General features: G+C 33.7%; 3 protein-coding genes across 3 annotated transcripts; 1 reads left to right on the forward strand and 2 right to left on the reverse strand.

Annotated features, from left to right (window-relative positions):
- The first annotated feature begins 460 nt into the window (after nt 1-460).
- LOC118041737 (uncharacterized) lies at nt 461-5,872 on the forward strand. Its single transcript, XM_035049221.2, has 5 exons — nt 461-1,591; nt 1,740-2,488; nt 2,584-2,673; nt 4,228-4,926; nt 5,293-5,872. The coding sequence occupies exons 1-5, from the start codon at nt 1,483-1,485 to the stop codon at nt 5,419-5,421; spliced, it is 1,776 nt and encodes a 591-aa protein (XP_034905112.1). The 5' UTR covers nt 461-1,482; the 3' UTR covers nt 5,422-5,872.
- A 3,059-nt stretch (nt 5,873-8,931) lies between these two features.
- LOC118041736 (glucan endo-1,3-beta-glucosidase) lies at nt 8,932-10,325 on the reverse strand. The gene has a single exon (XM_035049220.2). It carries the CDS (start codon nt 10,056-10,058, stop codon nt 9,096-9,098), a length of 963 nt encoding a protein of 320 aa, XP_034905111.1. The 5' UTR covers nt 10,059-10,325; the 3' UTR covers nt 8,932-9,095.
- A 3,596-nt stretch (nt 10,326-13,921) lies between these two features.
- Nucleotides 13,922-16,400, reverse strand: LOC118041735 (uncharacterized). Its single transcript, XM_035049219.2, has 4 exons — nt 16,049-16,400; nt 15,850-15,937; nt 14,687-14,839; nt 13,922-14,191 (listed from the first exon to the last, which is right to left on the reverse strand). The coding sequence occupies exons 1-4, from the start codon at nt 16,179-16,181 to the stop codon at nt 14,158-14,160; spliced, it is 408 nt and encodes a 135-aa protein (XP_034905110.1). The 5' UTR covers nt 16,182-16,400; the 3' UTR covers nt 13,922-14,157.
- Nucleotides 16,401-17,110: the final 710 nt, after the last annotated feature.

The following is a 17,110-nucleotide window of genomic DNA, read 5'->3' on the forward strand; positions in this document are numbered from 1 at the left end:
TTCCAATTTAACACCGCAAAACAAAATCACACAAACATAGCATGACACGTGAAGTTTACTCACAATATTAATTAATCGAATTATCTATATTTTAGCCAAACACTTATTAGACCTAACGCCATGCTAGTCAAGATTTTAGTTATCAAGACTGCCTAAATTATTGTAATTGAAGTTTATTTATTTTTGTGTAGATAAGAATTATATTATAATAAATGAAATAACAATTTATTCTGCCCAGAGAAGAAAATAAGAATCTTTTCTAATAAAAAAATCAAGATAAATCTCCACGAATAACAACAGATCAGAATAGAGACGTACATTGGTCCAGTCCCAGAAAGTCCAAGTAAATCTAACATACATAGTGATATTCGGACTAGGCCCATAAGGAAACAAAATTAAAATAAAATTATTTTTATTTTTTATTTTATTAATTGAAATAATAATAACAATAGTAAAAATATTTTAGAAAGAACTAAGGAGAGAAGAAGCTGTTCTTCATACGTTTCATTCTCTCAGTATCCAAAACTAACAGAAATCACGCCTCTCTCCATTCCTCCTCCTCCAAACAAAACCCTAATTTCCTCTCTCAGCAACAGCAGAAATAGAAGAAACCCCCCATCTCTCTCGCATTAACACTGAAATCTCCTTCTCTTCAATAACAAGAATTGCCTTCTGTCTCTGTTATTTCTATCTATAGCACTGAAACTCTCTCTCTTTTTTAAAAGATTTCTGGGAGAGAATATTAAAAATACAAGATAAACACAATTTAATTTTCACGGAGCGGTTACTGAAACGGTTACGTTTTAGGCTGTAGAGATATAGCCTTTCCTTTTGCTAGGGTTAGTACTTCTCTCTATTATCTCTCTGACCTTGTGTGTTTATTTCGCTCTCTATAATTCTTGTTCAATTTGTTCATGTAACAAACCCTAGGGCATTGCAGTTACGCTATTAGAGATACACAAGTGTATGAACTAGGGTTTTCAATTTTTTTCTGCCTTCTTTTTTTCCTGGGGTTGTCATTGAATTTCAACTGGTTTATGGGAGTGAACTCTTGGTTTAGAATTGTGGGTTTGCTTTGGATGTTGCCTTGGACTTTTTGTTGAATTGGGATTCTTGTTAAAGATGAGGGTCTGTTGAGTTTGTGGTGATATTAGAGATATTTATCTGCAAATCCATCTTTTAATAAAAGATGGAAGTGTAGAAAAGAGAGGGAAAGCTTGGTGTTATTAAAAAATCGTTTTGCTTTTGATTAATATGTGGTAGAAAAGATGTACAGGATAGATAATTCGAGAGTTGGTTAGTTGGTGATTGTTTAATCATTGGAAGAATGGTGTTTATTTTAGGAGAGAAAAGTAGGGTTAGGAGCTACACGGTATAGTGGTTTTGTATAGGATAATAGCTCTCTTAGGAGGGGGTGAAGAAGATTGAGAAGTGTTTTCTTTTTTCTCTTGTTGGATCTGATGATGTTAAGTGCTCGTACTTATGGAAAGAAGTGAGCCCTCATTAGTACCAGAATGGTTGAGAAGTCCAGGCAGTGTTTCTGGGGCTGGCAGTTCAGCCCACCACTTCGCATCATCTTCTTCCCACTCAGGTACTTTCCTATTTTCCAAGTTTTCAAATTGTGTTTTATAGATTGCATATGGTATTGTTTCTGTTCTTTTTGTGTTTGGTTATGTTAAGTGGCTTGCATTAATTGTTAGATTTTGTTATGGGTGTTAATTGGTTAATTTGTTGTATAGATGTCTCTTCATTGGGAAATCACACCAGAAATAGGAGTTTTAAGAGCATAAGTGATTTTGATTCCCCTCGCTCTGCTTTTCTGGATCGGCAATCTTCATCTAATTCAAGGAGAAGTTCTATCAATGGGTCTGCAAAGCATCCTTACAGTAGTTTTAGTAGAAGTCACCGGGATAAAGATCGAGAAAGGGACAAAGAGAGATCAAGTTTTGGAGACCATTGGGACAGAGACTCTTCTGATCCCTTGGGAGGCATATTAACCAGTAGGATCGAGAAGGACACCTTGCGCCATTCCCATTCAATGGTATCAAGGAAACACAGTGAGGTGATGCTGCACAGAGCTGCATCGGAATTAAAAAATGGGAGTAGCAGCAATCACGCGAACGGCAATGGTTTGGTTTCTGGGGGTAGTTTTGGTAGTAGCAGTCAGAAGGCAGTATTTGAAAAGGATTTTCCCTCACTTGGAAATGAGGATAGGGAAGGAGTGCCTGATATAGCAAGAGTTTCATCTCCTGGTTTAAGCTCAAGTGTTCAGAACTTGCCTGTTGGTAGTTCTGCTTTGATTGGTGGAGAGGGATGGACGTCAGCTCTGGCAGAGGTGCCCACTATTATTGGAAACAGCAGTACAAGTTCTTCATCCACTGCACAGACTGTTGCTGCTTCTTCACCTGGGACTTCAAGTGGAATGGCTGGTCTCAATATGGCTGAAGCATTGACTCAAGCTCCATTAAGAACTCGCACTGCTCCACAGGTAATTGAGCAAGGTTCATATGCCCTGCCTTCTATTATATCACTCATAGCTATAGACATAGTTTGTCTAATGAGGTATTTATTTCAATCTTGCAGTTGTCTGTCCAGACACAAAGGCTTGAGGAATTGGCTATTAAGCAATCAAGGCAGTTAATACCTGTGACTCCCTCTATGCCTAAGAATTTGGTAAGAGAACCACTTCTGAATTTATGAGAGCTTGTTTTATAGCTGTACCATTCGGTAGTTTTAATGTGCTGGCCACTGATAAATCATGAAACCTTGTGCTTTACCTTTTATCTGCTGATGTATCCTTTTGCTAACATCTTGTATGTTGCAAGCTGATCAGCATTGAATAATAGAAGCTGATCAGCATTTGAATAATAAAGGCTTCATTCTTCATCTGGAGCTTTGGATGTTTGTCCTTTTCCTAGGAATATAGTCCAATTTACCTCTGTAATTAATTTGAAAATTGTACCTGCTTATGAACCTACTTTTGATCAAACCCACTAATACTATTGCTTTTGACAGTATATTAGTTGGTTTATTGCTACATTTCCTGATTCTGATTAGGGAATGATGATAATGTTCTTAATGGAATGTGACATTGGTTACCAGATTATCCTTTTGATTCTGAGACTATTTTGTGTTGCTCTCTTCTATCAATGTCATCTATACAGGCAATGCATGCATGCACACTGTGTTCTGCACCACATACATCCATGTTCAAAGGTCCTGCAGGATTTTATGAGTAAATGAAGTTTGCTAGCTTGATGTTCTGTTATAGATCTGAATACTTGTTTTTTTTTGTTTTATGATCATACTGTCATGGGGGATTTCGAATTATGTTTTCTTTTGTAGTGGAGAATGTTGAAAGTTTGGGCCTCTAGTGGACCTCTGTCTCTCAGTTATGTGGGTGGTATGATTTGCTTAGATTATTGTGGAAATCTTCCTTCTAGTGTACATCTGATTTTTTTATTTTAATCGATAAGGTGAAAAACAACTGGGAAAAGTTTCATTAGCTTGAATTTTGTTATGGTTAGTTTGTCTTGATCTACATTGTTGAAGGGTTTTTTTTTTTTTTTTTTTCAAGACCCATTAATATACCACTAGAAGTAAAGGATCAAGTATTGGATAGGAAACTTTGATCAGCTTCTTCTTTTCTAATTCAACATTTTTCCTTTTGTATGTGTTTTTGACTGGTAAAGCTTGAAGCACATTCTCACTTTTGTGTCTTTTGCAAACCTTCAACTCTGTTTCCTTTCTGCATTGATGCTTAGGTTATTTTAATTTTTAAATATCAGAATGGGTTTATATATTGATACATGGACTGCAGATGATTTTTCGAGGATAACAGAAGTTTTTATTCACAAACATATCTTATGAAAGTGTGAACATTTTGTCAGTGTTGAACCATTATCTAGAGACAATAGTTTCTTGTTTACTACAGCTAGCCTCTTTCTCTTGTTTGGTTATTCCGACTCCTGAATGCTACAGGTTCCTTATGTGCTTCGTGTTTGACTTTTGTGATTCAGGTCGTGACTGAGTTATCTCTTACTATGTCCAGAATGTCAATGAATGAATTTGCATGGAGTTAGCTAGCTGTCCCGGATGTCAATAATTTAGGACATATGCACACACTGGTTTTTTGACACGTGTGATTACTGCAGCCCTCGATTCTTCTTCCTTACTTTTTTTAACCAAAAAAATTGTGTAACCGCTAGCTAATTTTATTTTTTTCAGGTTCTCAGTTCATCTGATAAATCAAAGCCTAAAACAGGAATCAGACCTGGTGAGATGAATATGGCTGCCAAGAGCTCACAGCAGCAGTCTTCATTGCACCCTGCTAATCAATCTTCTGTAGGGGTACATGTCAAATCTGATGCAACAAAGACATCGGGGAAGCTATTTGTTCTCAAACCAGTATGGGAAAATGGTGTCTCTCCTTCCCCAAAGGATGCTGCTAGTCCAAATACTTCCGGCAGATCTGCAAATAGTCAACTTGCTGCTCCTTCAGTTCCATCTCTGCCTCTGAGGAGTCCAAACAACCCAAAGCTTTCTTCAGTGGAGCGCAAGCCAACTAGCTTGAATTTAAATTCAGGATTTGGTGGGGAAAAGAGAACCCAGAGCAGGAATAATTTCTTTAATGACCTGAAGAAGAAAACTGCTATGAACACTTCTTCAGTTGCAGATTCAGCATCTGTTGTTTTGTCTCCAACCAGTGAGAAATCTTGTGAAGTAATTAAGGAAGTTGTCAGTGCTCCTGCAAGTCCTCAAGCTGTTCAGAATGGTGCTGAACTGACTAGCAATGGTGGGACCTTAGAAGAGGTTCAAAGATTTTCTGAGGAAGAGGTTTCTTTCCTTCGTTCTCTAGGGTGGGAGGAAAATTCAGGGGAGGAAGAAGGACTCACAGAGGAAGAGATTAATGCCTTCTTGCAAGAGGTAAATACCATTAGCTCTTTTCTTGTTTATTCATTGAAAAGTCATGCTACTGAGGTGTGGCTCATTTTACTTGGGTTCTATGAAGTTTAAAAATGTCCGTTTGGATTGTTTGATCTTTTGTTCTTTGCAAAAAATGCACTTTTACTTTTTTGGGCAAAAATTTGTGAAACTTTGGTTGCAACTGCTTCAAGCTGTCGCCCCAATTTTTCATGCAACAAGGTTATTGTCATCTGATTCACCAGCTGAATGTTGGAACAGTAATCTTGCAATTTTTGAATTATCCTGGTCAAAATCCTTGTATTTAGAAGTCTCTTGTTACAAATATGTAAATGCCGTTGTATTGATTTTCATGATTTCACCTTGCAGTATATTACAAAGAAGCCGTCCCTGAAAGTGTGTCGAGGTATGCTGCAAAAGGTGAATGAATGCCATGCTGCGACTTTGGGTGGAGCTTCCTTTGCATCCAGCTCATCTGACTCCGGATCAGATGCTTAATGCTGATCTCTGAAATGGTAGACCCAAGAGATTCTGATTTTTGATGACAGGTTGCTAGTTTCTTTCTTCTTTTTTTCTTTTTTGTTTTAAGAAGGCTGGTAAGTTGCGAATGGAAGAAGGGGGTGAATTTTTGGTTGGAACTCTGCACTTTGCAAATAGTGCAATAAGTTACAGATGCCCCAATCCTGCCTTCCCAGTATAGGGTAATTTTCAAGATGTTAAGGTTGGTTGGTTTGGGAGAAGGGTAGGTTAGAGGCTGTTTTGTCGGGGAGAAATCGCTACATCGTTTGGGGGTATTCCGTCCTTTTCACTTTTCTTCGCTAAAGGGTTTGATTCTACAAAGAAAGCTTATGGTGTTTTTGCCAATTTTACGGAAAGAGAGAAAATCTGAAGGCATCATTTTCAGTTTAGTTAATACAAGTATTTTTTGTGTTCTCATCTCATTTTGAGCCATTCATGTCAATATTTTAGGCACAAATTTCACATGAATAACAAGAAATTTAGTATGGAGCTTAATTTCCATCCCGAAGCGTGTTATCTTTTTGTTTTTAGACATTTGTGCACAACAAAACAAAAAAAAAAAAATTCAACTGGTAGCGGACACCCTCTCTTTTCCAACTTAAGTTTAGGTATGGTCAGCTCGCACTCACAAAATTATATATATATATATAAAAGGTCTCGGCAAAATCAACACTTGTTAGCTAATTTATTCTCCATTCTGCCTGATATAGAATTCTTGCAGTGTTGAAAAAATATCATGATAATAAGTTGGTTTTTTTTTTTCAAGATAGAATTTAAGTTTTATTACGGGATTAAATTTGATATTGAAACAAATAAACAAGTTTTTTTTTTTTATCTTTCTACTAGTCATGGGGTATTTTTTTTTGAAAGTTTTAGTTCCCAAAGTTTTATCATTTGTCATTTCTTTATCCTTACTTATTTTTGTTTTGATGTTTCAATTCTACACTTTATTCTTTTTGCATTTCAGTTTCTAGATTTTAGGGGGGGGGGGTTGGTGGAGTATATGGGAGGAGAAAGAAAGTTGCTGATTGTTCATATTCTAACAATTAAATAAATTGATCTTGCTCTTGGTGTTAGTGAGTTTTATTTTATATATAAAAAAAGATTCATTTAGGTATTTTCTTACCCTTCATCTATTAGAAAAAAATAAATCAGAGTTTCGAGAACTCAACTATAATTCCACTTTTTTTTTTTATGTTTAGGGTTTTAGATCTCTAAAATCAGTGATGTTTCGTTAAGGCTTCAAATCTCCAAAATCAAAGATGTTTGTAAGTTTATGCCTAGAGTTTTCAAATTTAGGCGAGTTTTTTAACTAATTTTAATTTGTTGTCTTGGGTTTTCAAATCTGCAACAAAAGAGACAAATAGTGTTTCAAGAGATAATTTCTTATATATGAGGGCAATTTGATTTTTTTGTTCAATTTAAAAATTGTGTTGCCTAAGATGTAAACTTTAATTTCCCAAAAAAATGGAGGCAAAGTGAAAAAAAAAAAAAACTAAATTACAAGATGTAAGAGTGTAATTTTCCCAAAAACTAATTTCATCTCTCAAGTTTTTATTTTTACATTCTGGTCCTTGTAGCTTTAGTGTTTATAGTCCATCCCAAAACTTTATTTCCTCGTGCTATGTCTTTGCATGTTGAGAACAATTCAACTTAGTCCTTTAAGCTTTTGTAAAGGTTGAATTTTATCCCTAATGTTTTCTGTTTTTACTTTTTTAGTCCTTGTAATTATAGTAAATTTTGGTTTAAAAACTTTATTTTAATTCCTCGCGTTACAGTCATGAATGTCGAGAGGAGATAGCAAGTCACCAAGGAAGGGAAATGAGATAGAAGGATTTTGGTTAACCACATTGAATCAACGAAAAAAGACGACAATAGGTTTATCTTTGTTAGGAGAGTTCATTGAATGAGGTTTTTCCCTTTATATCAGGTTTGTTAAGTATTTTTCGTTTATTTTTAGACCGATTAAAGCTTGTTTTTAGGTTGGGAATGAGGTTATTATGATTTTCAATATATCTTTTTATGTGTGTTTTTTTATAACAAGTTAGAATTTAAGTGTTAACGGTTCAAAAGTCATGTTGTTAATGAAAGATATTTTTTTCTCTAAAATTCTAATCTTTCAAACTCTTTTGAAACCTTTTCATTTCTGAATAATTAAATAAAAATTTACTAGTTTATTGCATAAATGATATTGCTAATTAGCATGACTCTGTAACCTTTACTTATTAAATATTTACATGTGCATTTATCTTTTATTTTTTACTTATCTTTTATTTTTTACTAGAAAGATCAACTTTTAATTTTAGTCTTTTTGCCCCATGATCTGCCTTGAGTTGAGCAAAGTTTTTTTAAAAATTTAAAACGAATGTCCAGGGCACAAGAAATTCCTTGGCAATGTCATTAAACCCGGGCGGGCAAGTGAGTCAATTTTCAAACTCCTAATTTGACTCCTTAACTTAAGTTTCTAATTAAACCGTATCAGAGTTGATCTAATGAAAATTGATTGATTTCATGGATCTAAAAACAACCCGAATTGACTAGTAAAAATACAGTTTAGTTTTTAAAAAAGCTTCACAAAAACAATTTTTTTAAAAAGTACTAAGTTAATGACACATTAGATAAACCTCATTGACCTCACGAACAGGATCACAGACTTTAACAAGTTTAATAATTATATTTTTAAAAAATAAATGCTCTTGATATCTAGCATTAACCCTTAAATAAATGTTTGTTTGAGATCATGATAAGCCTATAGAAAACAAATAAAAATAAGTAATGAAATTTACTTCCTAACCAATGCAATATTGATTGAAAAAATTGAAAAAACAATCAATTAAAAAGAATTAAAAGACAAAAAAAAAATATCAAGTTTGATGGGTAAACTTGTCAATCATGTGAATTGAGTAACCTAGGTCAATGCGTCAAACTTAAGAACCGGGTCATGAACTCCATCAAGATTAATTCACTTTTTTTTCTAAGAATATTTGTTATATAATTATATGATAACAAAAATAGATGATTGTAAAATCAAACACCAACATAATAATAAGATTTTTTTGTAGGTCATGATACTATCATAAAAAGCAAATTATTTAACTAAATCTCTATCAATCTAATAAAAAAAAATGTTAATTAAAAAAGAAGTTAAATCAGCCAAATCAGTTGAATCGAGTCAACTCATTCAAACCCGCAAACATATTTATGGATTTTATAGAGTTTAATAACATAATGTTTTTCCAAATTGTTTTAAAATATAAAATAAAAAAAAATAAACAATCGTAAATTGATTTCTATTAAAAAGAAAAAAAAAATATTTTTTCTTTGTTTTAAATTAAAAAAAATAAATTGGTATTTTCAAATTATTTTAATGTGTTAATATTAAAAATATTTTTTTAAAATAAAAAAAAATATTATTTTAATATATTACTAATAATTATCTGTATGTTATACCAAGATCGCTAAAAATTCAAAAAATAGAAAAGTGGTTTGTCTTCGGCTGGACTTAACCATTTGGTGGCTACAAGTTGCTAACGGTAAAAAAATTATACTTTTTTAATCCTTACTGGCTGACGGAAAAAAACTTTCCACGGTACATAATTAATCATGAAAAATATTTTGAAGATAAAAATAAATCGAGAACGTAATGGTTTCGTTCACGAGCATTGCCAAAATGGATAAACGGGCTGCATATTTGGATAGAAGAAACCCCAATGCTGCTCAATCCCACCCTGCTTTAGATCCTCATTGAACATCGCAAAAAAGTAGACATCAAGAGGCTGGCCTGGCCGCCGTGGAGTGCCTCTTCCTTCCTGTACATGATTCAATAAGTTTCTGTTATATGTCCGTGCATTTTCTGGACTTGTGATAGGTTCATTCCCAGCAGTAGGCCAGCCACTCTCAGATATAACAACCGTAAGACCAGGCTCGCCGATCTTCTCCAAAGCTGCATAAAACGCATCAACCATGGCATCAAAGATATTGTCATACACAAGGTTTTGATCGCCGACTACCGGAGCCCCCGGCCTGAGCAAGGCATAGTCCAATGACATGCTATTTGTGTCCGAGGCATAGGCAAAATAAGGGTACACGTTGAGCATGAGGGATGCTCCGTGGTTCAACAAAATAGGTGCAATGCTACTCATAGCAGCAGCTGCTTCATGGTTGAAAGCACCAGCTGATGGAGGGTAAGAGATTGAAAGCGAACTTCCCGGAACAACAGTCGACACTTTAATACAAGTAATGGCTGCATCTGCAAGTGCAGTGTACATGTTGGCAATGGCTTGTGCGATATATTGTGACATAGCCCCTGGAATCGCCTCGTTGCCTACTGTAATGTAAGTGAAGTTAACATCACATCTGTAGGGGACAATATTAGCGGCGACCCATGAATTAGCTGCATCCAGGGTTGTTGCAAGGCTTTGTATGTCCTCGTTTCTTGTACCCAGAATAACTTGTAAAGGCTTCCCTCTCAATGCTTGAAGCACCTCTGGTCTTGGTTCAAAGAGCCGAACAGATGGAATGTGGCATCGGTCATAAAGGTCTACAACTGCTGGTGGGGCTGGAAGATTGTCTCCATTCAGTCCATAATTAATACCAATTGCACCTGCAATTATCATTAAAAATTAGCATTTTAATTCTATGGCTCAAATATAGAGGAATGCGTCCGATGAAACCTTTAGGCAGTGTTTAGTTCGTGGGACTGAATAGGGCTTAAGAGTGATAGTTTTACTCAAGCTGTTCTTGGTGTATGCTTGAGAGAGGAAAAGAAGCATGTTTTTTCCGGTCCTCTTTCTAAATTTATGGGCCACCTCTTCCATGGGACATGGTTCTCGGTCTAGCCAGTCTCATTTGCTCACGAAATGTGTGTCCTTGGTCTTTCAGAAGTGAAAATGGGACTCGGGGCTCGAGTCTTACACATGCTACTGAAGAACAAATAAAAAGAAAACGAGAAAGATGAAGCTCACTGATAAACGGAATCTGCAGAAGGACCAGCAATGTTGTTGCCACTAGAAGGATTGCTTTACACGGTGCGGACTCCATCAAGACCTAACTTTGTCTTATTCTGAAAACCGAGAGAGACGGAGCTAAGAATGTGTGTGTGTCTCTATATCGACAGGACCTGGATTTTTAGAGCAAATATGTTGTCTAGAGGACAAACAGGGAATTGAAGGACCTAAACAGATAAATATTTCTGCTGTGGTAAAGATTATTCTTATTTCTTTGTGTCGTCTAAGCAGAGATTTTCCTCTTTGCTTGTCTGCTACTTTGTTTTGAGACTTTTCGATTCCTTTATCGTGTGTTTATATGCACATGGCAGGATTTATAACGTGGTTGGTCAGCCATTGATTCCTTCAAATTCAAGAAAATCTTTCTGATCTCGAAATTTTAATGACCAAAATTGTGCTTGGTTAATGTACAGGTAATCTTCGTTGCTTTCTTAATCAAATCCCAAATTAAATTAAAACGAATCTTTAAAACCAGGCCAAGTTTTAAGCAATCGTTAATCACCATCAAAATTGCATGCCTAAATTTATAATCGAGTAGCAATCTATGATATCAATTAATTAAATGACTAGTTGACATAATTTCTGAAGATTTTCTAAGAACTAGAGCTTTTAGCATATTCACTGGATGTGCCGTGCGCTTCGCAGGGCCATACTAAAATTATCATGAACATTTCAGTTATTGCCTGCACATTTCCAGCAACAACAAAAATCATATTCTTTATCTCTAAATCAAGTTTCATTTTTAAAACATTATAATAAAAAAAATAGAAAACTTTTTACTCGTGTCATTAAACTCAACTTATCAGGTCAGCTTTAAAATCTCTTTATCTCTATTTTTATCTAACTTAGATTTCAAATCAAACTTTTTTGAAGTTTTTTTTACTGGTTAACTTGATAAATCCAAAAATAACTTAGATAATTTTTAAAATGTAGTTTGATTTTTTTTAAAATAAAAAAAAAACATAAAGATTAAGACATTGACATATTGGACTCCAGTTTTGTGGCTTGACCAACCAAACATGCGACCTGGTTCACGGACTCTACTAAATTTAAAATATTTTTTATTTAGTTGTGTTCTAACAAAAATAGTTGCTTGCAAAATCTATCATCAACTCAACATTGAGATGTTTGCTTGGGAGTACAATATCTCTATAAAAAGAAAATTGAAACAAGGTATAAAATTTAATTCATAATCAACCCAACCTAACCCACCAAACGAGCGACTCAGGTTATAGACTCCATTGAGTTTAATAACTTTTTTCTAAAATAAGCAATTGCAAAATCATGCATCAACCTAATATTAAACTTTTGTTTGAGATTACGATAACCCAATAAAAAAATTAAAATATATTATGAAATTTAATTCTCAATTAACTTAAATTAACTCGTCAGACTCATGATTTGGGTCCTAGACTCCACTTATTTTAATAACAATGTTTTTTTCTAAAACTATTTTTTTATTTAGTCACACAACCAAAAAAATTGACATATGTAAAATTAAGCACTAAGCATAGGAATTTTGTTTGAGACAACAATAAACCTATATTAAAAAAAAAATCATGAAACCCAATTAAAAATCAACCAAATGTTGAAGAATATAATTAATAAAAAAAAATCAATGTTAAAGATTGAAATTAGAAAAAATCAACAAAAAAAATTCAAAAATAAAGAGAAGATATGTGTGGGAACCTGGGTGCCCAACATGTCTATCACTTTATAAAAAAAAAAAGTTGAAGCATGAGTGTTTGGGCATTCTTTATTTTTTTTTCTTTTTATAAAGGGCATGCTAAATGTCGTCGATCCCTTTTTATTTTGAAAAATAATTACAACAAATGACATGTTACTTGTTGCGACAGGCTATATGTCGCATGTTGTGGCAAGCAATGTATCGCTTGCTATTTTGGTAGCTAAAAATTGAGTTGTCATCTCCTAGGCAAAAAAATCTATTTTCACTTTTTTTTCAACTAAAAATACTATTGAACCCTTAATAGATCTATTTATGGTCTTAGATTAGCATTTAATCAATCAAACATGAAAAATTTACGTTGGCAGAAAAAAATCACTAGGCTTGATCTACTATTTTTAACAAAAATAAAATAAAATCAAATGGAATTTTCGACACCAAGAATAGCTAGTTTTGTTTTCAAGAAATGGCAATCCGTCAACCTTCTCTTTTCTTCTTCCTAATTAGATGACTCTCTCTCTCTCTCTCTCTCTCACGCACGCGCACTCTCTCTCTCTCCAACTCATGGATAAAAATACAAGAAAAGTAAATTTTTAGACTTAGTCATTTTATGTCCCGATAAAGGGACCGAGAAGGAAATTTGGCATAATTCTAAGGCATTGGTGCACAATCACATGCGCTCACACACACGTCTCTGTGTGTTAAAAACCCTCCCAATTCCTCCTTTGATTTAATTTTGGTCCACTTATTTTTAATCTTCCTTGAATAATAAAATCAGATTCTTTTTTATGAATTCAAGCACTAACTCAATGATGAAATTTTTTGTTCCTGAGATCGAGATAGCAATATGAAAAATATATTGCAACAAATCACCAACCTCAAATTCCAAAAAATATGTCATTGAATGATTAAATTGAAAAAAAAAAAAATTAATGATCAAAGGTAAAAAATAAAAAATTGACACCACTATTTTTTAAAAATGAAAGGCATGCCATTTTTTTTCTTTTTTTCAATTTTGGTACTCTCATTTTTAATTTCTTGAAAACAATAAAATCAAAATCATTTTTTGTAAAATCAATTACTAATCTAAACATATCATTGAATGATTAAATTGAAAATAAAAAAATCAATAGCTAAAGGTAAAAAATAAAAAATAAAAAATTGACACCACTATTTTAAAAAAAATAAAAGGCATACTATTTTTTTTCTTTTTTTCAATTTTGATACTCTCATTTTTAATTTCTTGAAAACAATAAAATCAAAAAAAATATTTGTGAAATCAATTACTAATCTAATACTGGAAAAAAAATAAAAATAGACCGTGATTAGCATATAAAAAGTAAATATAAACAAATTACCAACCCTAAGTTCGATGCATTCAAGAGCAAGGGATAAAGGAATTTGTTATGGGTCAAAACCCTCAAAGATCAAAAACAGCATTAAGGAAGATTTTTAAAATAATTAATTTTATTCATCCCCGTCTCCACTTGGAGACTTATTAAAAGGTTATTACAGCCTTTATATAGTTAAAAACTAGAAAACCTTGATAATATTGAATCAAAAAAAGAAACTAGGAAAAAATATTATATTTATAGAGAAAAGAAACTAGAAAAGCATCATAATAAAGAAAAATGACGAATTACAAAAGGGGGGAGCAAGACAAGAACAACAGCATGGGATCCAAGGCAAATTGAAAGAGGTAATAGTATTTTGAGCATTCTGTGACGAAACTGAGACTAATTGTGTGAACAACCTGAAAACAATAGAATTTGGCTTCTGCACAAGGCCATTGAAGAAACACCAGAGTTTATGAGATTTCAATTTATTACGTACCAAACATCTCAAATTCCAGAAAAGTTCCGCGGGTCAGCTTTTATGCTCAATATTGTTAGCACAGGATAAACATTTACACAATGTAGAAGTATGTTCTGTCCCGTGGGTTAATTAAGTAAGGATACATGCACTCCCAACTCCCTCTGTCATGATTCCAAGCTCCAAACATGTAAATGCACTTATCACCACAAATCATTCAGAATGTGAGGTCCAATAAATTAGCCCACTGCAGGAAACAAGAAAGAATGGGGACATCATTTAAACAATGAGAAAATGGTACATCCAAATTGGTTCAGGCAACGTGAAATAACATCTCTAAAATGGACATGACTGCGCATGTGAATCCATGCACTGTTATGCCTATTTGAATCTCCAGCATGAAATTGTTATTGTGACAGAGAGAGGTAGACCAGCAGATCCAAGTGACAACAACTTTTTCATAGCTCAAATTGACATGCATGGAACTATCATCTAAATTCTAAAATTACATGTTGATCAGAGGCTAGGTAAAGTGATTATAGGAATAAAAACAAAATGAACGATCACTTTAACAAGATCATCCAAAGATGACCAGACCAGAAACCTGAATAACTCGGGAAATTCTTCAGTCACCTCTATGAAACAAAGGCAAAGGATAAGCAGTTCATGGCAAACCAAAGGCACTAACATCATGACCTAACAGTATGTGACAGATGAGAGACTCTCAGAACAAACCATTTACCTTATCAGCACAAACACACACTGCAAAACGCCAGCAGTTCCTGTCCACACTGAAGGCCCTGTTTTGACAATTGAATCTTGAATCAACAAACCCACTGATGCTGCTAAAGAGACGAAGGAGACGACATATGCAAAGAAAAGCCAAAGCTTCAATCTGCAATTACAAGAAGCATTAGCAAACACTGAGCCCAAAAGCCCAGTGGAAAATTTAAACAATTTCATCTAGAAGCAAATGTGGCAATTGCTAGGAGGATTTCTAAATTATTTCAAACAGAGATCGAGGGAGAGAGTCTAAATTTTCAATTCAAATCTTTTAGCATAAAAGAATAAACATTATAAATTAATAGAGCCATATCATCAAAGGTTTCGGATCATTCTAACATAATCACTGTCAATTCTATCGAGAACCCAGCACTTGGAAAGGAAGGAAAAACAAGAGTTTTTAACAGTTATGCTCCAGAGAAAATAACATCAAAATTAATCATAAATTGCTGCATCACCTGCACATGAGAACAGTTGCTTCTCAGGTTCATTCGTGTGTATAACATCAATGTAGAACAGCTCATAACAATTTTAAGTATTCGATTGCATGGTAAAGATCCAATTTAGCAATCATGTACCAAGATTACAACAGCACCAAACAAAGCCAGGATCAAAAGGGTGAAGTAAATGCAGAAACAAGAAGAGAAAACAATACAATCATCATTAAGATTGTAATGCCCGTCTATTGGCACACAAATGGCTGAAAATCACTGAGCATAGCAGCAGATTTGACAAAAAATACACTGGAGAAAACATTTGCACAGTCGCACACTGAACTCCACTCTAAGATGGTGACACTTTTTTATATCAAAACCATAGCTTCTAACGTCTCAGCGTTGCAGGAATGAACACGAGATAACAAGATCATTGTCAAAATATCAGAAATAAATACTTGTGGTGGCTCCGAGGCATTGTGGGCTCCATAATAAGTTGATAGTACAGTAATGTCCCTTCAAAGTAAATTTCCGGAAAATATAGTTGCTAAGCAGATAATAATGCAACCCAGATTTTTTACTTTTTTATATTGTTTCTTAAAGGGGTTTCTAACAGCAAATTGAAGAATTTAAATAACATCGTAAGCAATGGAGAGAAAAAAAGGAGGGAGAGATGGGAATTGCAGACCTCCACTCGCCTTCCTCGTAAGGAGAGTAATCAATATCCTCTTTTCTAACACAATTAAACATCAGAGCTGCAATAGATGCAAATATGCCTACAGTTGCAAAACCCTAGAAAAATCAATCAATCCGAAAACAACCACATACATAATTATATCGTGAAATTGAGAGATAGAAAGAGAAAATTAAAGAGAAGGAGAGATGACCAGGGAGGTAATGAACGAACGAGACTGTAACGGAGCTACAAACGACGGCGTCGATCCAAAACCACCATCCAGTCCCAAATACCGCACCAGCGACTGCAGGACCGAGGATTGCCCACAGCTCCTGTAAATCCATTCGTGTCTCTCTCTCGAAATTGCTTTTTTGGTTACTTGATACGGTGGTTAGTGCTTTGACTGTTGCTACTGCTCAAAAGTTCCAGGCTCTTATGAATTGCGTGAAATTTGCATTCTACAAGAGGGTGAGTCTTCGTTATCGGACTTAACCCCGAAAGCTACACTCGTCACAGTGAAACGAAGGAATTTATTTGCCGTTCGGTTAATATTTGGTAAGAAATCTATTCTCGCGTAGCTCAATGATATTTTTGGAAATTTTATAAAAGTACATTGCATCACAATTACGCTACGTCAAAAAAAAAAAAAAAGAGTGGTGATTTCTTTGTTCATCATCTTTTATAATATTGTGTCAATCTAAAGTATTTTGTGATTTTTTTATTATTATCATGTTTTTTAAATTTTAAATTTTAAATTGTATATTGTATTAATTAAAAATTAATTTTAATAATTTATTTTATATAAGATTATTATTATCTCAAGAAAAATAAAAAATTAATGCTTGATTTTATAAAAATAATCTATTTTATTGCTTCAAAAAATAAAAAATACAAATATACAATTTGACATTAAAGCAAAAATGAAGGAATTTTTCACTTAATATTCATCACGCACCTTTTAAGATTTTTTTTCTTTAGAATTCTTTCACTTTATTTTTTGTCCTTCTAGTTTCAAACTTTTATATTTTGACCTAGGATATCAATTTCTTCACATTATAGTCTTCATGTTTCATAAAAAAAAAAGATAGTCATTGGAAAATTTGTGAAGAGAGAGAAAACAGTCGGTTAATTTTATTCAATTAATAAAAATAATCAAATTTAGAGTCAATATATTCACTTAATGAGATGATTATTAATAAGGTTTTTTTAGGTTTTATATTATCTAAAAAAATATATCATGATTAAAAGAAGACTTTCAGTTTGATTTGTGTTT

This window comes from Populus alba, chromosome 14 (assembly GCF_005239225.2).
Source record: "Populus alba chromosome 14, ASM523922v2, whole genome shotgun sequence".
Lineage (NCBI taxonomy): Eukaryota > Viridiplantae > Streptophyta > Magnoliopsida > Malpighiales > Salicaceae > Populus > Populus alba.

What these genes read in the sequence shown, in the direction of transcription:
- LOC118041737 (XM_035049221.2), top strand. Translation starts at nt 1,483, where the DNA reads ATGGAAAGAAGTGAGCCCTCATTAGTACCAGAATGGTTGAGAAGTCCA. An exon ending in GAACTCGCACTGCTCCACAG is followed by an intron (nt 2,489 to 2,583) that starts GTAATTGAGCAA and finishes TCAATCTTGCAG; the next exon opens with TTGTCTGTCCAGACACAAAG. An exon ending in CCTCTATGCCTAAGAATTTG is followed by an intron (nt 2,674 to 4,227) that starts GTAAGAGAACCA and finishes TATTTTTTTCAG; the next exon opens with GTTCTCAGTTCATCTGATAA.
- LOC118041736 (XM_035049220.2), bottom strand. Translation starts at nt 10,058, where the DNA reads ATGATAATTGCAGGTGCAATTGGTATTAATTATGGACTGAATGGAGAC.
- LOC118041735 (XM_035049219.2), bottom strand. Translation starts at nt 16,181, where the DNA reads ATGGATTTACAGGAGCTGTGGGCAATCCTCGGTCCTGCAGTCGCTGGT. An exon ending in TACGAGGAAGGCGAGTGGAG is followed by an intron (nt 14,840 to 15,849) that starts GTCTGCAATTCC and finishes TTGTAATTGCAG; the next exon opens with ATTGAAGCTTTGGCTTTTCT. An exon ending in TGTGTGTTTGTGCTGATAAG is followed by an intron (nt 14,192 to 14,686) that starts GTAAATGGTTTG and finishes TGTTTCCTGCAG; the next exon opens with TGGGCTAATTTATTGGACCT.